Source organism: Aspergillus foveolatus (assembly GCF_047715535.1).
Source record: "Aspergillus foveolatus strain CBS 279.81 unplaced genomic scaffold BDW70scaffold_76, whole genome shotgun sequence".
NCBI classification, from domain to species: Eukaryota; Fungi; Ascomycota; class Eurotiomycetes; order Eurotiales; family Aspergillaceae; genus Aspergillus; species Aspergillus foveolatus.
In genome coordinates, this window is record NW_027396140.1 from 1 (window position 1) to 20,127 (window position 20,127).

Below are 20,127 nucleotides of genomic sequence, written 5' to 3' on the forward strand. Positions count from 1 at the left end.
GTGTTAGGCAACTGTAGTTATCGTAACAATAGACGCTGTCGTGTTCTTGCGAATACAAAGATCCGCCAGCGAAACTCTATAGAAAGTGCGATTGTAGTTGGACCAGGTTATACAGGACTTGCATGCCCAGTCTCATCAGATATTATCTTGAAGTTCTTAAAAGAGCTATTCTTAAACACGGAAAGTGCAACGCTTGCCTGGGTGGGTGGCCTTTCACTTGCTTTATTACGTCGCTCACAGACAGGCCCTGCGCAGAAGTTTTCCCCTGCAACCTAGGTATGAGCACTCATCTTCGACGGCTGCTCACTTTACGAAAACAATGATCGAGTCAGATTCCTAATCTAGGTTTATGCAGATCATATTGCCCCCTATCGTCATCTCCACAACTCTCATAGAATTAAAGGCCACCGAGCCGTTAACACCGTAATGTCTTTCTAGACTTACGCGTCGGGGTGCGCAACTCGAAAAGACGGTCTAACTCCGCAAGGGACTCTCGCTTTGTCTCGGGCACGGAGAAAAAGGCAATGATGGTCAAGCCGACGGCAGGCCCTAGAAAGATCACTCCAGCCTTTGGACCCAAATTTGCGTTCTCTTCGTTGATCAGGTACGGGATGGCAATGGCCCAGATTAGGTTGCAGATCGCGTTAACTGCAGTAGCAATTGCCGTTGTCTTGGCTCGGAGGCGCGATGAAGATACTTCACGAACGATTGTCCAGCCAATTGCGCCCAGACTGATGTAGTAGAAGACATACCATGTTATAGAAAAAGCCGAGAGTGCCTGGCCGTTGGCGGTCGTGCCACGTGCAACCCATCCCAGAATAGTGATCGCCAGGAGACAGGGATTCATGCCGAGTGTTCCCGCTAGAAGTTGTGGGCGCCTGCCCACCTTCTCGATAAGAGAGAGCGATAGGAGAACAGCCGCCAGGGATAGAATCATGGAGATCAGGGCGATCAGGAACGCGTTATCCAATCCAGAGAGGGTCAAAAAATATGCAGGATAGTTGCCGCAGAGGGGAAATCCACAGAACTGCTGCATGACCATGCGGAGACATGCAATCAATGTGCGGTGAAGGTTTACTCCCTTGAAGCACTCGAGATAAGAAACACCCGATGAAGATTCCTCTTGCTCGTGTTGAATCGTCGCGTTGATAATGGCCAAGTCAGCTTACAAGTTCGAATCCTGGCTCGCTACCACGAAAACAAAGAAGCACTTTCTCCGCAGCCTCACAACGACCCTTATTGACAAGCCAGTAAGGAGATTCGGGCGTCAAGCAGAGGAAAAGTATCAAACAGGCGGCTCCTAGCCCGTATTGTGATACTATCGCTGCTTTCCAGGACCAACTCCCGTTAATTTTTGAGGTGTCCTCAAGCACACAGGCGGGCAGAAATGACCTGAGTACAATCCAGAGCTGAAAGAGAGAGAGCATAAAGCCGCGGATATGAAGAGGGGCAATCTCCGAGACATAAGCCTGGGTGTTTCCCTGCATGAAGCCCATGGCCAGGCCGAAGACGACCTTTGCCAGGGCCCAAATCCACCAGTTTGGAGAAACCAGCTCGATCGTGCTCCCAATAAGAGTCATCCTGCTCGTAATAGTCAGTGTTTACTCCGGTACACGAGTGACTCGTTACCCAATCGTTGTGATGAAGCAAATCCGGCGGCCTACAATATCGCTGACTTGGCCAACTATAATGGCTCCGAAATCTGCGGCGACGAATTGACATACAGTCCAGACGAGCTGCCTATTGGCTGGGAGAGCCCATGTATAGAGGGAGTCGTGATAGATGCCGAATTGTTGTATGAACTCTTTGTTCGCAATGAACGAGCGATAATGTTCATGTCGTAGCCCACCAAGACGGCTGCTGATGAGCACGCCAAAGATGCGGCAGCTGCTCGAAATGATTATTTGATTCCGAACAGTTGGTCGGCCCAGGATAGGGTTTCAGATGTCGAGCCCGCGACCACCTCGGTGTCCTTGGTGAGGGTGACATACTCCTTGGTATCATCGTGGAACTTGTTGGCTTCGGTCATTGCCAATAAAGAGTACGTTAAAATACCGGAAACTATGTCAGGGCTGATTGCGATAAGTTCTTGAGTCCCAAGAGCAAGACCTGTGTCTTAAATATATCGAGTGCTCACGCGACGGCCAACCAATTATGTTCGGTGTGGAGTATCAGTCATTTGACCCCGGATTCTGATTGTAAGATCTGCGTCTTGGGAGGAGGGAAACATTTCCCGTAATTTCTGGCATGCTGCGGCAATGCAGGAGAGGCTCCTCCATCCCGGGGATCTCGTGTGTCAAGTTGGAGAAGATAAAGGCGATACGCGATTTGGTAAGGCGATGAAGGGCGGAACTTATATCGCGCAGCTAACAGGGGCAACTGTGGCGCTTCCACTCTTTATTCGGCTCCAACCAGGAGTATATCAATGATCAACTGGTCGTCCAGCATACAGAGCCTTTGGCCGCGTCCGCTACTCGGATCCTTCGTTATCGCATTTTTCCATATACTACTATCTTCTCAGAGCAATAAAGCAAGATGGCGGTTGACATAGAGCTTTTGCTATCTCAGCTCACCCTAGAAGAAAAGATATCCATGACCGCGGGTGGGTCGACGTGGCGTTCCGTTGAGATAAGCCGTCTTGCCATACCCAACATCAAGGTTTGTGTAGCAACTGTCCATACTGATCTTACGATGTAGCCTGGTAATAACTTTTGAAGGTTACTATGGTCCATCTGGAGCTCGGGGTGAGATCTTTGGTGAAGGGGTGCCAGCTGCGTTTTTACCGTCAGGTGTTAGTTTAGGAGCAACATGGGACATTGAATTTCTCCGGGAGATGGACGAGCTTCTTGCAGAGGAGGCATGTCACCTTTATACCTCCAAGACTATATCGTGCTAACATCAAACCCAGACGAAATCTAAACCGGCATCTGTGCTATTGACTCCGATTATGCGCCTTGCCCGGAATCCTCTGGGTGGCCGCAATTTTGAGATCTATGGGGAAGACCCTCACCACGTTGGCAAGCTCGCAACAGCACTAATCCAAGGTCTGAAATCAGAAGGAATTGGTGCTACACCAAAGCATTTCGTGGCCAACAACTTATGGGAGATTGACCGTTTCGGCGGCAACAGGGTCGTGCCCACACTGGCCTTGCGTGAGGCGTACCTACTCCCGTTTCAAATGGTCGTACGAGGCGCAGACCCTTGGTGTATAATGAGTGTGTACAACAGGATTAATGGCAGTCACTGTGATGCATCCAGCGAGATACTGTCTGGTATTCTTCGCAGTGAATGGAATTGGAATGGTCTCGTAGTCAGCGACTGGGGGGCCACAAACACCGTAGGCCCCTCACTCAAGGCAGGTATGGACCTTGAGGGGCCGGGTCCTCCTTTTAAACGGACCGAAGAGGCTGTCAAAGAGTCCATAAAAAATGGCGAGGTTTCAGTTGAGCAGATTGAGGAATCAGCACTGCGCCTCATACATCTTCTACAGAGAGCAGGGCGATTCGAGGACGCATCGGATGTGGCTGAGGTCTGTTTGAACAAGCCAGAGCATGCACAGAAGCTCCGACATGCTGTCTAGATCCGGTATTGTGTTTCTCAAAAACGAGAACCGGGCATTATCGCTCCGACCACTAAACCCACCAAAGAAGCTGGCTATCGTTGGTCCGAACGCAAAGCGAATAATAGCTGGCGGCGGAGGGAGCGCTTACATCAAGGCGCCATACTGGACTTCCGCTTTTGAGTCTTTCAAGGCTGAGTTTGATCCTCGAGGAACTGAGATTGTCCATCATGTAGGGTCCAAGGTAGATCGATACCTCCCGACTGCATCTTCGGATATATGCCGCAATCCGGACACTGGGGTTGGAGGAGGTGTGGTCGATTGGTTCGACGGGCAAGATACCACTCAACCACCTGTTGCTTCACGCCATATGTAAGGCACCTTTTTTAATCTTGATTTGCATGGGCTAACCAGCTGCAGCGACGATTTCCGGATCCCGCGCTCAATGTGCAGTGCAGACGAGGTCAGGCACTACCATTGGGTTTCAAAGATTTCTCGTCTTGACCGGCTCAATCAGAATTTGACAGTACAGCCTTTATTACCATGTCTGCTGGGTCCACAAGAGAGATGCTAAACAAGTGCTGATCAACCTGCCCATTGATGAACCACTTGCCTGCGCAGCGTTCGCCGTTCCGACTCGCTCGCCGTGCTCACGACTCGAGACCCTCAATATTAGGGCTTCACTCGACCTCACCATTAACGACAACGACCACTTATCGAGGATGACGGAGGAAGCAGTCTGGGAGGTATTCCAGGCCTTCGATGGTGTATATGTGCATAGAAACGTGAACAAAATATGGCTTGATTCGTATGACCGGTATCCAAAAGAAGAAAAAATGTGGAGGATTCTATGCGAGGAGTTTCGAGAGCTGTAGCTGGCAAAGGGCGAGTGCTGGGTGAGGATTGGCATAGCTTTCCACTATTAATTGTGTGAAGCATGATTAATCTAAGGCCTGAAGTACAATGTACAGTATTCCTCTAGTGCGAGGATACTCTATGGGGTGGGAACATATCCTGGGGGAGGTTGTCGAGTAGGGATTGATATATCTACTATATTTATTGGCCACTTCACAACCTACCCTACTGCAATAGCGATTCACTGCGCATAGGTCAGGTGGCAGACCCTCTCATAGCAGCAATACAGGATGGGCCAACGAGAAACTTTCATGCCAATGCAGGAAATAGACTGACCATGCCTGACCCTCGTGCCGACGAGAAACGTCGGAAGGACCAGGTCCATTCCCCACGAGCGAAAAGGCCGTCCAGCTCTCTCATGGAGCAGGGCATATTTTTAAATGTTACCGGTGCCTCTCGTTCCTGGTGGCCAAGTTCAACTTGGGTAAAGCTCTTAGTCGCTCCGATATGTGATCCAGCCCAACCGCTGACTGCCTTCGACTCACAATGGCTGCTGAGCAACTAAATCAGACCACACAGTTTTCGGTTTTACTCGTCTTGTATTTCTTCAGACACATGATTACGCACTTAATTGTCCTCGAGCTGTAAAATTTTCTGCTTCAACCCATCAAACAGTGGTGGCGATAAATTCGCCGACAAGCGACTTCCACATGAAATGCTGAGCGAGGTGATGGATGAATGGAAGTGCCAGCAGTAGGGCTCAGATTGCCGCTCGTAGCTCGTTTCGAAATCAACTTACCGGGTTTCTGTTCAGGTTTGGCCTTCATAAGGGTCGGTTGAATATGTATGATCGACGAGCACACCATCGATGTATATAACATCAATGTGGGCCCCGATCGCGCAATGCCCGAGATTTAAACCAGCAGACCAGCCAATTTATTGGACGGTCCCCCATTAGACTTCTGACTTTTTACTAGCCCCTCGCTTCTTAGGCGAGAGTTCGTTATCTGGACGGCTTGGCCTGGGTATGCAACCGCTGCAATAAAAGCTAGCCGCTGAAGCTGACCGGGAGTAGTGATGATGTTGGTTACCAAGGTACTCAAAAAGACAACTGGGGAAGACAACAAAAAGACCGAGATGTATGCATTCATCCTCGTCGCGGCGTCTTATACTTGCTGATACTGGTGCATTGCAGGTTTATGACTGCAAATCGAACCGTCCGGACCAGTCTCACTGCCTCAGCTGTTATTTCGGTTCGCCTCTTTCTCGTCCATTTTGTCCTCAGTTTCGTCTAACAAAAGCTCCTAGTCCTGGTTATGGTCAGCTCAGCTGCTCGGCTCTTCTTTCACCGGCTACGACTACGGTGTCTCTGGCCCCTTCTGGTTCGCTGCCGGCTGCAGTCCGATGATCGCCTTTTTGCCCTGGTGGGAATTTCATGCAAGCGCAAGATCCCAGAGGCCCACACCTCGCTGGAGGTGGTTCGCATTCGATACGGTATACTCGAGCCCTTATCGCTGTGGCTGCCACAGGCTAAACTCTCTCCCAGGCCATACTGCCCACGCTGTCTTCCTGGTTCTCTGTCTTGTGAATAATATCTTCGCCAGCGCCAACATGCTTCTCGGTGCATCCGCTGTGATCTCCGCAATGTAGGTTCTGGATGGGGACCGTCAATCTGGGCCTAGCCAGCTGATTGCCACAGCACTGGTATGCATATAATCGCCGCAACATTCCTGCTGCCTGTCGGAGTGACTGTTTATACATTCGTTGGAGGCATAAAAGCAACGCAAGTCTTGTCCTCGCAATCTCTTGGAAGATTAAAACTGACGCTCCGGCAGTTTCCTTACCGACTACTTCCACACAACCGTCATCCTCATCATTGCCTGCTATTTCTCAGTCAAGTCATTCCAGTCTGACCAAATCGGCTCGGTTGGCAACTTGTACGAGCTTCTCAAATCGGCTGGCCAGCGGCACCCTGTCTCTGGGAACCAGGACGGAACGTACTTAACCATGACCTCCAGAGATGTGAGCTCATCTGTTTCGGCGCCGAAATCGCGATGGCAAACTAACCCTATCTTAGGGGATTCTCTTCGGTATTCTGCACACCTGCTCCAACTTTGGCCTTGTGATTGTATGACAAACCCGCTCATACCGCGATTGAGTGCTAACCTCTGCAGATGGACACGAGCTATTTCATCAAGGCGTTCTCAGCCTTGCCCAAGGCAGTTGTCCCGGGATACGCGATTGGAGGCGCCATGTACTTCTCCATTCCCTGGGCTCTCGGGACGGTGATGAGCTCTGTTGCCCTGGGACTGGAGAATCAGCCCAACTTCCCAAGCTACCCTCGAGTCAGTGTCCCTTGGACCATTATAGCTAGATAGTCTGCCCTATTGTCACGTGCTGTAGAGAATGACCTCTTCTGAGGTCAGTGGTGGTCTTGTTCTCCCGTACGCCGCCATGACCATTGCTGGCAAAGGAGGAGCTGCAGCGGTCTTGCTCATGATCTTCATGGCTGTGACATCGACCCTTTCTGCCCAGGTGATCGCCGTTAGCTCCATCCTCAGTTTCGACGTATACCGCGAGTACTTTAAGCGATCTGCCACCGACCGGGATGTAATCCGTGCCAGTCACCTTGGCGTCATCTTTTTCGCGGCCTTCTGCGCTGGATTCAGTACGATGCTGCACTACTTCGGTGTCGACCTCGGCTGGACACTGTACATGCTCGGTAGGGCATTTAAATCCCAAAGCTAGATCTCATTGACTGACGATGACTGCTACTATTACAGGCGTGGTTACCTGCCCAGGCATCTTCCCTATGGTCTTCACCGTTCTTTGGCGTCGACAGAACAAAGCTGCTGCCATTCTGTCGCCTATCCTGGGGTTATCAACCGGTCTAGCCGTCTGGCTTACCACTGCCGGTCATTTCGGGGGCGAGGTGACCGTCGCTACCACTGGCCAAGTGCTACCGTGCGTCTATGGCACCGTGGCCTCGGCCTCTCGCCCATCCTCTACTCCGTCCTGATTACGCTTATTCGCCCACAGAATTATGATTGGAGTGATTTCAAAAACGAGAAGCTGTCGCTGGAAAACCTCGAGAGCGATTTGACGACAGTGCACCATGAGACAAGCGACTCCACAGCAGGGAGCATTGAGGACGCAGGCGTGAACAGCGCTGCTGTGAAAGCACAGGAGCTGAAGCGATGGGGTCGGATTGCAGCCTTCTGGGCGGCCGCGACATTCCTGGGCCACTGGGTGCTCTGGCCACTGCCCATTTACGGCTCGCACTATGTGTTTGGCAAGGGGTTCTACATTGCTTGGGTAGTCGTTGCCATTATCTGGCTTTGGGCAACAACGTTCGTTGCGACGCTTTACCCCATTTTTGACGGGGGCTACCAGCAGATTCTGCAGGTCTACCGGGGCCTCCGTGGAAGACAGCCATCGACTGCCATTGCAATATCTGAAGGAGAGTCTGCGGACGGTTCAATAAGTGATGGCGCGCAAGGCGAGCAAGTTAAGGCTTAAAGGTCTCGCTTTGCAGGCAGTCAAGTGTAAAAATAGTCATAGATATATAGATGTACCTCGAATGAACGAGATTCCCCCTTCTGTTTCCACAACACTCTATATTCAACCATCGAGTACTGCTATAGCCTTGGCGCAGCACCTTCTGAAAATGAACTGAACTCTGAATGGAAGACCAGGGTAGTCTTGAACCAGCATCCCATGCTCCAACGCACCCCCGGAACCGCACAGCATTTTTGATTGCGAGCGCAGCCATCAATGACTTCTCCGACTACTCGCGTTGATTCAAACGGCGCGCCGAATCTCCCTGAACACCTTGCTCGTCCTTTCCCATGTCGCCAGGTTTCGGTAGGGGCAGAAGCGGGAACGTAGATCCCCAGGGCTCGTTCGATGCAGATCAGTGGGGACGAGTTTGCGTGGCATTGCATCAATATACGTGGATACGCTGGCTGGCACAGAATTCATTTCCTCTATTAATCACCTTGGCTGTTTTGGTGTATCAATTGCGGCTTTCTATGGCAAGCGACTATAATATCAGTACCTATATCCTTCAACAACTGCACAGTGCGCCAACACCGCACACTACCTGCCAAAATAACCACGAGGGCCCCTGGACTTCTCGAAGTTCTGTGCATGAAATGCTTGAAGCTAATATAGAACTTGCTCTAAAATGCTGACACCCAACGACCACCAGGACGTATATTGGAGAGTCAGGCATACTCTCCCCTTAACAGTGATCTTGGTAGGCCAGAGTCTCCCACGGTAACAGAACTGAAAGCTGGAGGCTGGGAGTACTATGCACCACACGACGAGCCCAGACTTCGTGCCATTCTTTTATGGGTACATCGAGTGCAATGCCCTTGTTCATTGCTTGTAACTGGGGGTCCAGATGCGGCATACCGAACAGAATTACGCAGCAGACACTAATAATACAGCCTGGACAAGAATGAAAATGTAATCAATTCCATTTAAACGAGATGCAGAGCCTGTCTGTTCACCTCGGAGGATTCTAGTCTGACCGGCATTGGTCAATCGACTGTAGGTATATCTAGTTTATCATGTTTGAATTCCCACAATATCAGAAGCCCATAAGATGGAGCCCAACCGTTCGGGACCCAGGAGCTGCGAAATCTCCTTGACCAGCCGGCATCCCCAGTCGCCCATCCACCATCGATCACGGAGATGATGAAGGACTGCGCAGTAATGAGCGAAAATGATGAGGGCCAGCGGTTGCTGCTCACGGACGAGGTTGAGGTATCGAGATGGGAGGCGGAACAGCCACCGCAGGGCAATCATGGTCGGTTCGCCCCCTTTACTGAGCATTTCTAGTGATCGATCGAGTTTTGAAATCGCGTCGTCATAGACGCTGGTTTCGTGAGACGGGTCTTTCTTTGCACTGGCATTATTGAGATTTCGCATGGAAAGTATAGTCAGGGTATAAGTACTTGGAAGCTGGTGGTAGGGGTCAGTTTGAGTGAAGAGGGCCTTCAGTTCGCCCTTTTCGACCTTGTCGATCACCTCTGAACTGGACGATAACCCTCGCACGGTGTTGAACATGTCGAGTAGTTTATGCAGCGATGGTGACGACGTTTCTTGTCCATCATCCTTTCGCGGACATGGCCTATCCCCGTCTTCGGCCAGCGAAGCGGATGCCAGTTCATACATCAGCAGAATACTGGCGGTAGAAAAGGTCGCGTTGCACCGAGACTCGGAGGGCTTTTCGGCAACCGGGGTGACCGCAGCCACAGCCTGACTGTAGTGCGCATCAGCATCATGCAAGTAGGCCTTCCGCTTGTCCGAGCCAGCCTCGCTGGTATATGCGAGCTGGATGGCGGACAGAGCCAGCGTGCTGCTGCGCAGCGCTGGGTATCGGTCCGACTCGCGCCGGATGAGCACTTGCCATGACTGGTCTTTGCTCTTATTGTGTATTAGCGATCGCTCGGTTGAGGAGCACCAATTATCCCACAGTCGCACATCGCCCAGACTCGAGCCTTGCACGTGGCAGGACTCGGGCTTCTCGGGGGTCTCGGCGCGCTCATCGTTCCGTGACTCGGAGGAAGTGTTTGATTCGGAGGAAGTATTCGATTCGGTGGACTGTGACGAGGTTGACGTAGAACTAGCGTTCGACTGGCGGTGGTGGATAGTAGGAGGAGAAGGGGAGGAGTATACGGGAGTTTCGGCGGTCGCGGCGGCCTTTGTCCTGTAGGGGGCTGGTTTCTGGTCACGATAACGACACGACAAATGCTGGGCCTTGCATTCGTCGCACTGGGGACGGGCCTTGGAACACTTCGCGGAAGGGGGCGGTGTTAGCAGCAATCCTGGCGGGGGGAACAATAATGACGACGGGCGACAAGGCAAGAAGAAAAGCATACCTCCATCTGGCCCTCGGCACATTGGGCGCATTCGAGCGGTGACTTGCGAAGTCGTCGCTGAACAGGCATAGCAGCTGCTGACAGTCGACGGGGTCCGGCCTGCGTTCTAAGCTGGCATCGACATCGCCTTAAAGGGGATCATGTCTTGCGCCGGGGGCAGCAGTCGATAATCACAGGCACTCGTCACGACCTTGGGTAGTTCAATTCATGTCCACGGACAGGAAAGCGCGAGTTTTGGGGCGGACTGCAAACACCATGAAGGCACAGCAGGCTGGGCAGGAAAGGGGCGAGAGATGGGGGATTGATTGGGGGGGGGGTGTGCGCGTTGAGTCTGTGACTTGTCTTCCAAGGCGCCGATCAGTGGGACCTAGACCAAAGGTGGAAAATTGGCCCAAGAGTCCAAGACCCCCTTGCAAATGCCAAGCGCCACGCATGAGACACAATCCATGGTTCATGGATTCCGTTCATAAACTCCGTTCAGCATTGCTGGGAGGCGTGACTGTGCCTCAATGCGCAAGCGTCGCCGTAGCCATGGCATACCAGTGTCTGGGCCTCTATCGCTTATGGGTATTGGGTGCTACTCCGAGTACTATGGCTCGAAGATGTGCCTGAGCGCATGGAACAGGTCGAATTTGCCAGTCAGGTGCTCGATCTTGAATTAAGGAGGGTATTTCGGGGATTTCCGGCGGGAAAAAGCCACGATAGTAAAGCTATAGCACATAGTGAGTCTTGACAGCTCGATATAGACTCTAAAAAAAGAATGAACTCCGCTCAGCGTTGTACAATGAATTTTGTAATTGAACTGGTTACACGAAGTGACCCTGGATGTCACAGATCGGATCGCGCCGCGCAACATCGATCAACCTAGCGTGGACGAACTGCAGGAGCGACAACTCAAAAAGGAAAAGCCTCGGTAAATGTCCGCCTGTCGAGTTCGGTGGCGCTGACTATTGGCTCAAAGCGAGCAAGGGCCCCGCCTGTCCAAAGGCTTGGGAAATGCACTAGTCCTCTTTAGGGAAACGCATGACACGACCAGCTATCAGCACCAATAAGAGTCCGTTCAAGCTCGCGTGGACCAGTGGATAAGTTTTTTTTTTCCCTGCGCGACTCCTCCACTGAAAGCAATCACAGCAATCAAATCATTCAAAAATGAATTCGAGACCCAGAGCAGCCGAAGCGATGCCGTCTGCCATGGAACGTGGCGCACCGGTCTTCTGCCAGGCTATCCCGTGTCGCTAAAGCGGCCTGCGCTGTGTCAGGCTTTCTTAATCAGCCACTGAGCCGGCTTGCCATTGGCGCTGCGCCTTTGCATCAGCTCCCGAACTGCCGGGATCCAACCGTGAGTTGCTCAGGGCCAGGGGGAAATCCCATCCCACCTGGTTGACAACCTGATTGTTCTCCGACTCTGCTTGGTTCCTGGCCGTGGTCTCCTTCGCACTCGAGAATCCGTGAACCATAGTAATAAGAATAATTGATCGGCCAGAGAATGAGGGCGGCTCCCAGTATTTGAGCCCAGCACGGCCCCAACTGGCGATGATCCTCCACAGGATCGACGTTGTACAAAGATCTTCTATCGATTTGTCCAGCTTCCTTTTCCGTTTTCGGGGCATTCGACAGCAATCATGCTGCTGGAGCTCGATGTCTCCCTCTTCTCCGTGGCCACCCTCGTGGGCACCCTCGTCTGCATCGTCGTCAAGCTGTTCGAGACGTCTCCAGTCCCCAAGGATATCCCATGGGTACTGAAGAAGCAGAACGTCCTCCGCCGCGCCGCCGAGCGCTTCATCGGCGTCAATCCCATCAGTTTCATTCAGGAGGGGTATGAAAAGGTCAGTCCCCCGCCGCGGTTGCAGTTTTCCCCCCTTTCCCACTCTTAGGAATGTTGGAATTCTGACCTGCAGCGCAGTACTCGAAGAACCAGCAGCCCTTTGTTATGCCCAGCGTCAACGAGGGCGATGAAGTGGTCCTGCCCAGAGAGCATTCCAACCTGGTCCTTTTCGCCAAAGAGTCCGAGTACAGCTTCAAGGCCCACATCTCCGACTTCTTCCAACTCAAGTACACCAGCTGGCCCCTCGCCTTCGCGGAGAAATACGACTTCTTCGTCAAGCTGGTTAGCAAAGACCTGACTGAGACCCTCAAGTCCGACGCCATTGCAGAGGCCCTCGCCAATGAGGCCCGGGCCTGTTTGTCTGATATCTGGGGCGAGGATGAAGACAACTGGGTCGAGGTTCCCCTGTATTCGGCCATGGAGAAGTCAGCAGCCCGACTGATCAATGTCCTCGCCATTGGACCCGGCAACAGCCATGATACGAGTCTCCTCAATGCCATGACGAACTGTTCCAACGCCATTGTATTTGGGGCCAACGTCATCAAAGCTTTCCCTTCCTTTTTACATGGGTACGGCCTCCCCCCCCCTTCCTTTGTCTCCACGCCCTCATTATTCGACGCTGACCCGGCCTAGCATTGTTGGTCCCATTGTCGGTCTAGTGAACCGGTGGCAGGAGCGTGTCTTCCACAACCGCATGAAGCCGCTTATAGAAGCAAGGATCAAGGCGCAGCGCGAAGCCGTCGACAAGGCTGCGCTGCAGGAAAATCTCAAGGCTCAGGTAGGATTCCCAGCCGGTTTCATTCGAATCGAACAGGTCTAACGTTTTTGCAGGGCAGTCTCCTTGACATGCTCATCAATGCCGGGCTTCGCAGCAAATGGCCGGTGGAGGTCGAGACGATGTGGCTGGCGTATAGGATCTTCATGATCAACTTTCCTGGAGTCCACACCAGCGGCATCTCCGCCACCAGCGCTCTGCTCGATATCTTGAGTTTCCCCAGCGAAGAAGGTCTCATTGACATGCTCCAAGCCGAAATCCAAAAGATTGCCGCCAGCAGTTGCGGAAAATGGACTGCTGCCGAGTTGGAACAAGCGTCACTGCTTGATAGCGCGATCAAAGAGAGTCTCCGGTTTAACGGCATCAACGCTCTTTCTCCCACCCGAATGGTATGCTCTTCCCACTCTCACCATGTACATCAGCTAACACAGCCCCAGGTCGTTGCGCCAGAGGGTACCACGCTCCCTAACGGTCTCTTCCTCCCATACGGAACCAAGATCGGCATCCCGCAATACGCTGTCCACCGCGACAGCGACCTATATCCCAATCCCGACCAGTACAATCCTTACCGTTTCTATACACCGGGTGCCAGCCCCGCTGAGCTGCGCGAAAGTTCAATGACGAATACGAGCGAGTCCTATGTCGTCTTTGGTCACGGCCGCCGGCAATGTCCCGGCCGGTGGATCTTCTCCCACATCTTCAAGCTCCTAATCGCCGAGATGCTTCTCAAATACGAAATAAAGCCCTTTCCTACACGGCCTAAAATTCACCGTGAGTGTCTTGAACCTCGTTGTTTGGTCGTGGACTAACCCTGACAGGATGGGGACGCTTCCAACTACCGCCCCTAACAACGAAGCTGACCGTCCGACGCAGAAAAGACACTGCCTAACCTTTCCTATACCATAATTTTTGTCTGGACTTAATTCATCAGGCAATCTTCCGTTCTCTGTAATTATTTCTGTTTGTATTATATAGCGATCGTTTGGATAGACGGATATATTAATGGCCCCCGGCTGCCGGAGCCGCGCGATGATACCTTGGGTGGCAATATGATCAAGTTGACTTGAATAACCCATCAATGATTGGCATCAATCGGAAAGCCTTTGTCTGATTAGCTAAAAATACTCCTGTGCGGCAGTTGTAACCTGTTATTTCCGCCCTATTGCAGTAACCAGTCTGAATGGATAGCTTGGCTACCAAGACAAGTTAACTATCCTCATTTACGATGGCAGTATGTCTCTCTAAGTCTATCGCCGTCTTAGCAAGCACTACTATGCTGCAGTTGGTCACCCACTGCATTACGTAGCCATAAATGGTGCATCTTTTGATGGCCCAACTTGGCTTCGCCAGGTCCCAAACCGGTTCCGAAGCCTCCGTAATGATTTATATCAATTTGTGTAAACGCGCTGCGACGCATGATTTGCATCTATGGTTGGCGGTAGTGGCTCGCTTCAGTCACCAGAATGACACTGGATCACATTCCGCATGATGTGATCCGGACGGAATACGAGGTCGCCGAAAACGGCGTCACAGTACCATTCTAAAACGGAAAGACGCAGACGACCAATATTGCGGTTCGTGCTGATTGACAACACAAAAGCCCCATGGAGCACAATCGCAGCATTACTTGGTCATGGCCTTCGTACGCCGGGAAGTTCGACGTGGAGAACGTCCGTCCTCAAGGGTGAGGTGAGATGGCGGAGACCAAGGGGGATTTCCAGGATCTCTGGTATTCCAATGATCTCAAAGTATGATTAATTCCTGATCAATATATGCATTGAGAACTGGAGAGCAAAGAATGTACCGAATTCACAGCGGAGTCAAATCTAATAAGGACTTTCGGCTTAAGGCAGGAGCCCTGCCTGGTTGAATGACCACGAAATATCAAGGGCGTTTTCCATAAGGCATGAGATAGAAGAGAAACTGTCTCGAATGTACAGGAGAGCCGAGACTGTAGGCATGATCAATCAATATATGAGACTCAGTCTACCCTAACGAGCGGATGGGACGTGGCTATTTGTACAAACCCTTATGTGCAACCAACATCAATCGAGTGTGCTTGGACCTGTCGTTATTCAACACCATGCTCAATGGTGCTCCTGCAGTAAGAGCCATTGTGTATGAAGTTTCTGCAAGCTATCTACCTGAGCAGCTGCGGCCATTTTTATCCCTGTCATGTTGGATGCTGAACGGCCGAGTTCTGAACATGACGGACTCATCTACCAATTTAGAGTTGATAAATTGCGTGAGCTGCAGAGAGTTCAATATTATTTTTGCAACCAGAAATAGATGACTTTTCATCCCTGGGGTGACTACTAGTCTATGTCTTGATTCATCAATTGCGGCACCAGATAACTGTACTAGCGCACGGAGTCCGACTGGGTTATTGCCCTCTATAAAGACAAGACAAGCAACGCAGACTATGCTGGAAGGAAATCAACTCTCTACCTTACGATGGAGCGGCTGTACGCTTCTGGGTGTAGTCAGTACACCTCTAGTACTCGGGATGAGTGTCAGGCCATGGCAAGAGTAGGTAGTTTTGCAACCTCGCAACTATTTTGTCTCCTCTTTATTGCCTGCAGTTTCCTCCATCGATATGTTTTTACTTCATCTCATCTTAGCACGCTCTATGGACCGAAATACTCTACGCTCCCGTCGCAAGACAAAGGCCATCTGCGACTAGTACATGTCGGGATAGTGATGAAGTTGGTTGCGGTGCCAACCATGATAATACCGCTATGCATCGTGAACCTGGGTGGCTACACCTGGTCCGCCTCGTTGGAGCCCGGCGTCACGCTCCTGGATCTCACCAGTCTGTCCGGCTGTTCTCTGGCGGCATCAGCATTATTTGATCTCGTCTTCGACGATGGAATAAGGCCGCTATATATCGGCCACCATTTGGCGATGCTCCTGGCCACACATGGCACAACTGCCCTCATCATGACCCTTCCCACAAACAATAAGTTGCGGATGCTGGGGATATTCCAGGCCTACAAGGTTGGGCTGACATGGGGTAGGCCGTCATCGAGAAACCTCCGTCCCTCACGGCTAACCCGGCAACAGTTCTCTTTTCCAGTCTCGGGAGCACAGTCTCCAGGCTAACTTATGTTTTCCGCAAGCTCTTATCATGCGAGCCCAAGACTCTGCGCCGGCTCTTCCTGATCAACTTCGTGACCTTCTCCTCCGCCACGATCTTCGAGGCGATTACAATGGCCTATCTCCTGCTCACAAGATGGGACCGGCTCCCCACGGACGTGGCCGTCATCATGTCTTTGTTCCAGTTACTGTTCACGACAACAAAGTGGAAGACTGTGGGCAGGCTGTTCAGGGTGTACAACAATCACAAGACAGAAATGAAGAGGCTCCGCCGCGTGAGTAAGTGGGAAGAGGATAAACTCAGAAGATAATCGAATTGCTTGTTATCGATCCCCTACGTGTATTTAAACCCAGTCAATCGCTGCTTCACCCGTTGTCTTCCCGAAATTCAACCTTAGATAGTCTCTCGAAGCGTTTCTGTATGGCCGAGATAACGTCCCACAAGATCCAATACGCACCACATCTCGTCTCCAGCATCGTGGATTGGCTGTTGCAGCATGTCTTGCAGACCTTCAGATAACCGTGCGTGGAATATGGGAGCCAGTCACGCCTGCGTCTGAAAATTTGCTCTTCAAGAAAATCTACTACTGGTCTTACAGGACCAAGGGCGCAAGCATGAACACTCAATGCAAGCTACTGCGCACTCGGCGCTTCTCTACTTAATGGCCTTGCTATGCGGGATGCCTCTAAATGACTGTATAGGCTGGGTATAAGCCGGGTTCACGTGAACTCACCGTCTAACCATCTACACCGTTTCAACCAACCACATGATCTATAGAATAGGCATCGCTATCAGGTGATTTTGAGTTAATAAGGGGTTTATTTAAATACTGACTTGTATATCCCTGGGACATTTCATTCGCTGAATGCATCTTAGGAGGAAGAGGAAGAGGACGAGGAGGCAAACGATATAAAAAGTACGCCCATATTCTACGTGCAAATCTGCATAATATTCCCTGTTAGGCCACCAATGGCCAGTATTAGTTATTCCATTCTAGATCCAGGCATTGATCTTTCCCAACCGATTGTAGTCCCCGCATTCGCCCTTGCATCATCACCGTCATCCACCTCCCTTGCGCTCCATCTAAACCATCAACACCACCGGCCAGTCCAACATGGCAAATAGTGGCGTAGCCGCAGACGAGCTGCCGACGGTTGAGACCCAGACTCAGATTTCCGGCTACACCCTCCTCGACCACAATGGCAAAGAGGTTTTGTTCCGCGAGGTTTACAGTCAGGCCGAACGTACCTTGGTTGTCTTCGTTCGCATTTCTTCTGTGCGGTATGTTCTGTCTAGTTAAGATCATGGTCTGGCTCAGTAACTCAGTAGCCGGCGCAGAGTTGTCAAGAATACCTTCGGCACCTGTCAACCACCGTGACCCCTGAGGTCCTGTCCGGCTTGCCAGGCAGCACATCCATCGCCATCGTGGGCTGTGGCGATCCCAGCCTGATTGAGGATTACGCTGTGCACACAGGCTGCCCGTACCCCATGCACTGCGATCCATCGCGTAAGCTCTAGGAGGCTCTAGGTATGGTCACCACCTGGGAGATCGGCCCCCGGCCTGGCTACATCTCGAAAGGGGTCCCTCGCCTGGTGGTAGACGGCATCTGGCAGGGGCTGAAACACATATGGGACAGAAAAATCCTCAAGGCCGGCGCCGCAGAGCAGCAGGGCGGCGAGTTCCTTTTCGAACGAAGCAAGGATGGTGAAAAGCGCATCAGCTGGTGTCACCGCATGCAGGGTTCTTGGGGTCGATACCGAGATACCGGCGCTGGTCGACATTATCTACGGTCGCAAAGCGAACGAACTGACTACGGCAACAGAATAGCGGGCGCGACTTGCTCTGTTTTTCTTCTCTGCAGGCTTTGTACCTATTTCTGTATCGGCGTCGCTTGTGGCATCCCTACTTGACAGAATGAGAATATAAATTCCTCGATTGCACAGCTGATTGTTAGGCAAACTGTATCATCATCACCATCATCATCATCAATTTCTCTTCTACAGCCGGGCCCCAGTGTACTCGGACAGGCGCGTCGCCAGCAAGCGTCGCGCCTTCGCAGCAGGGTCAGAGCCCCAGGTAAAGGCGATCATGTCGGCGGGGATCTGGGCATCGGGGACGTAGCGCCGCAGCTCGTCTAGCATCTCTGCGCGCCGCTCATTGGGCTTCTGGGACATGATCATGACAGTGATCGAATGGTCGTAGCGTGTCTTATTGTACACTTCAAGCAGTTGGGGCACTTGCGCCGGGGTCGTATCCAGGGCGAAAATGGCCCCAAGAGCCGCGCCATCCTCGATTGATTGTGCGCCGCCCTGGCCCTGATCTTCACTGATGAGCATGGCGTTAATACGCCGGTTCGGGACTTACTTACGTGGAAGGGTCGGATGGGCAGCGTCGCCCAGCAAGGCCAGTTTGCCCTTCACGAATGTCGGCGGTGGCTGGCGCGATGCCAGGCTCCATAACTTGACATCCTCGGCCTGGCGGCACATCTCTTGCAGTTCAGGGCAAAAATCTCGATACGTTGCTAGCATATCTTCCAGGTTTCCGGAGTCAAGCCACGATGAGTGCTCTGTTCTGGCCATCGCGTCTGATGGATGGATACCAGCCACGTTCAACAGCGAACCCGCACGACATGGGTACATGACCAGCCGTCGGTCGGAGCTGGCGAAGACGTGCGTCGCGTCCAGCCCGATTTTGTCAAGAAAAGGTGCAGTCAACGGATTACCGCGCAGCTTAAAAACGGGGATGAGACACCTGAAGCAGCTCTGCCCTGTGCTTTGTTTGTTTTGGTCTGTTCCAGTGACGGCCCTGACCGTTCTTGACTGCCTCCATTGTCAGCAGGAGAGGTGTACAAGTACGGGTGGGATACCATACGTGCATCCCATCTGCTCCTATCACCAGATCCGCGGTATATACCGATCCGTCCTCGAGCGTGACTGCTCCAGCTTCGGCGTCCTGGGCTGTCGATCAGCTACTGTAAAAATGCAGGGCCCGCAACGTAACCGACCACAGTCGCGACACGAGAGGTCAGCCGAATCTGTACTCGCCGGCCATTGACTTCCTTTGCGGCCGCCGCGCGCAGTGCGTTATGCAGGTCCACTCGATGGGTCAGCAGCCAGGCATCTGAGAGGTTGAGGTGCTCCCGGTAGTCATTGGCCGCCTGCGCTCCGCACATATCAGCCTCGTGCACGGAGACCGGCAATAATAGAATAATGAAACTAACCGCGGTCATCGAGATGAAATTCCCCTGTGCATCCCAGATCCTGATCGCGTTGCATTCAACCGCCTGCAGGGCTTCCATGTCCACTCCCCACGACTGTAAGATGCGAGACGCGTTGGGGGCCACATGAATCGCCGCTCCAACTTCATGCAGAAATCGGGACTGCTCGAAGACCTGGAAGGTCAAATATTAGTTCAGTTTGACTGCTTGGATGAGCGCCATCTGACGCACAAGAACATCGTGGCCGGCCCGGTTGAGGGCAATGGCTGACCCCAACCCTCCGAGACCGGCACCGACTACGAGAACTTTGAGGGGCATTGCCAACGGTTCCCTGAGTATGTTGGGGTCTGTCAAGTGGACCGGGGCTTGGTACATAGCTCTTATAGCAGGCCAGCACCCCACCAGCCCCCGCCATTAGCCAGCACGAGTCATCGTCAATCGGAGTCCTGTCAGTCCGAGCGCCGAAGGCGATGGGCTGATACTCTTGTGTTGCTCTTCATGTTGCGTTCCTCGTCTCTTCTTCTAGCTCTGTTTCACCTGGAGCATAGAAAGCTCGGCCGGGCAGCTGTGGGTTACAGTTTGGTATGTTGGAACCACTCCCACCCATATATCTACATATCTATGCACCTATACCGATATACATGCCGTCAGTATACTCGGTATCAGAGACAACTCGGTATGAGGAATAAACCCACGGGCATCTTCTAGTGGCGGATCATACCTGCCCTCGTTCCGCAAATGCCGTATATCCGTTGGGCTCTGCCGCAGCTCTATGGAGATTTCCCCGACCTCGGATTTGATACGTTTTGGGCACTAAGTCCGAGACCGTTCTCCGACACTTGCCAATGTCTCAAGAGAGCTGCGATGCTGCGCTCGCCTTGGTTTCTACGGCAAGCAGCAGTCGATGTTT

General features: G+C 52.2%; 8 protein-coding genes across 8 annotated transcripts; 5 read left to right on the plus strand and 3 right to left on the minus strand.

Annotated features, from left to right (window-relative positions):
• Window positions 1-257: 257 nt before the first annotated feature.
• On the minus strand, window positions 258-2,029 carry BDW70DRAFT_171479 (general substrate transporter; the record flags this gene model as incomplete). Its single annotated transcript, XM_073743230.1, has 4 exons — window positions 258-1,164; window positions 1,196-1,581; window positions 1,630-1,857; window positions 1,992-2,029. 4 exons carry the CDS (start codon window positions 2,027-2,029, stop codon window positions 416-418), a joined length of 1,401 nt encoding a protein of 466 aa, XP_073592068.1. The 3' UTR covers window positions 258-415.
• Window positions 2,030-2,732: 703 nt separating this feature from the next.
• On the plus strand, window positions 2,733-3,709 carry BDW70DRAFT_113615 (glycoside hydrolase family 3 protein). The gene is made up of 2 exons (XM_073734601.1): window positions 2,733-2,857; window positions 2,909-3,709. Exons 1-2 carry the CDS (start codon window positions 2,834-2,836, stop codon window positions 3,578-3,580), a joined length of 696 nt encoding a protein of 231 aa, XP_073592069.1. The 5' UTR covers window positions 2,733-2,833; the 3' UTR covers window positions 3,581-3,709.
• A 1,782-nt stretch (window positions 3,710-5,491) lies between these two features.
• BDW70DRAFT_171481 (sodium:solute symporter family protein) lies at window positions 5,492-7,933 on the plus strand (the record flags this gene model as incomplete). The annotated part of the gene is made up of 12 exons (XM_073743231.1): window positions 5,492-5,553; window positions 5,610-5,667; window positions 5,723-5,813; window positions 5,870-5,908; window positions 5,961-6,060; window positions 6,114-6,197; window positions 6,250-6,436; window positions 6,492-6,542; window positions 6,589-6,759; window positions 6,818-7,136; window positions 7,198-7,394; window positions 7,454-7,933. The coding sequence occupies 12 exons, from the start codon at window positions 5,492-5,494 to the stop codon at window positions 7,931-7,933; spliced, it is 1,839 nt and encodes a 612-aa protein (XP_073592070.1).
• A 965-nt stretch (window positions 7,934-8,898) lies between these two features.
• Window positions 8,899-10,539, minus strand: BDW70DRAFT_143616 (uncharacterized protein). Its single transcript, XM_073738123.1, has 2 exons — window positions 10,303-10,539; window positions 8,899-10,216 (listed from the first exon to the last, which is right to left on the minus strand). The coding sequence occupies exons 1-2, from the start codon at window positions 10,369-10,371 to the stop codon at window positions 8,987-8,989; spliced, it is 1,299 nt and encodes a 432-aa protein (XP_073592071.1). The 5' UTR covers window positions 10,372-10,539; the 3' UTR covers window positions 8,899-8,986.
• Window positions 10,540-11,628: 1,089 nt separating this feature from the next.
• On the plus strand, window positions 11,629-13,994 carry BDW70DRAFT_143617 (cytochrome P450). Its single transcript, XM_073738124.1, has 6 exons — window positions 11,629-12,128; window positions 12,206-12,696; window positions 12,761-12,905; window positions 12,959-13,291; window positions 13,340-13,673; window positions 13,721-13,994. The coding sequence occupies exons 1-6, from the start codon at window positions 11,925-11,927 to the stop codon at window positions 13,789-13,791; spliced, it is 1,578 nt and encodes a 525-aa protein (XP_073592072.1). The 5' UTR covers window positions 11,629-11,924; the 3' UTR covers window positions 13,792-13,994.
• A 1,632-nt stretch (window positions 13,995-15,626) lies between these two features.
• On the plus strand, window positions 15,627-16,281 carry BDW70DRAFT_153472 (uncharacterized protein; the record flags this gene model as incomplete). Its single annotated transcript, XM_073739645.1, has 2 exons — window positions 15,627-15,915; window positions 16,022-16,281. 2 exons carry the CDS (start codon window positions 15,627-15,629, stop codon window positions 16,279-16,281), a joined length of 549 nt encoding a protein of 182 aa, XP_073592073.1.
• Window positions 16,282-17,113: 832 nt separating this feature from the next.
• Window positions 17,114-17,827, plus strand: BDW70DRAFT_153473 (peroxiredoxin-like family protein; the record flags this gene model as incomplete). Its single annotated transcript, XM_073739646.1, has 4 exons — window positions 17,114-17,275; window positions 17,338-17,463; window positions 17,518-17,749; window positions 17,799-17,827. The coding sequence occupies 4 exons, from the start codon at window positions 17,114-17,116 to the stop codon at window positions 17,825-17,827; spliced, it is 549 nt and encodes a 182-aa protein (XP_073592074.1).
• A 170-nt stretch (window positions 17,828-17,997) lies between these two features.
• Window positions 17,998-19,535, minus strand: BDW70DRAFT_163682 (uncharacterized protein; the record flags this gene model as incomplete). Its single annotated transcript, XM_073741342.1, has 6 exons — window positions 17,998-18,325; window positions 18,365-18,819; window positions 18,872-18,952; window positions 19,005-19,157; window positions 19,221-19,391; window positions 19,449-19,535. The coding sequence occupies 6 exons, from the start codon at window positions 19,533-19,535 to the stop codon at window positions 17,998-18,000; spliced, it is 1,275 nt and encodes a 424-aa protein (XP_073592075.1).
• Between the last annotated feature and the right edge of the window lie 592 nt (window positions 19,536-20,127).

Bases quoted from the DNA above. Each gene is read 5' to 3' on its own strand.
- BDW70DRAFT_113615 (XM_073734601.1), top strand. From the start codon at position 2,834: ATGGACGAGCTTCTTGCAGAGGAG. The intron at 2,858-2,908 runs GCATGTCACCTT...CATCAAACCCAG, and splicing joins ACGAGCTTCTTGCAGAGGAG to ACGAAATCTAAACCGGCATC.
- BDW70DRAFT_143616 (XM_073738123.1), bottom strand. From the start codon at position 10,371: ATGCCTGTTCAGCGACGACTTCGCAAGTCACCGCTCGAATGCGCCCAA. The intron at 10,217-10,302 runs GTATGCTTTTCT...CCTTCCGCGAAG, and splicing joins GTGCCGAGGGCCAGATGGAG to TGTTCCAAGGCCCGTCCCCA.
- BDW70DRAFT_143617 (XM_073738124.1), top strand. From the start codon at position 11,925: ATGCTGCTGGAGCTCGATGTCTCCCTCTTCTCCGTGGCCACCCTCGTG. The intron at 12,129-12,205 runs GTCAGTCCCCCG...CCTGCAGCGCAG, and splicing joins TTCAGGAGGGGTATGAAAAG to TACTCGAAGAACCAGCAGCC. The intron at 13,292-13,339 runs GTATGCTCTTCC...ACACAGCCCCAG, and splicing joins CTCTTTCTCCCACCCGAATG to GTCGTTGCGCCAGAGGGTAC.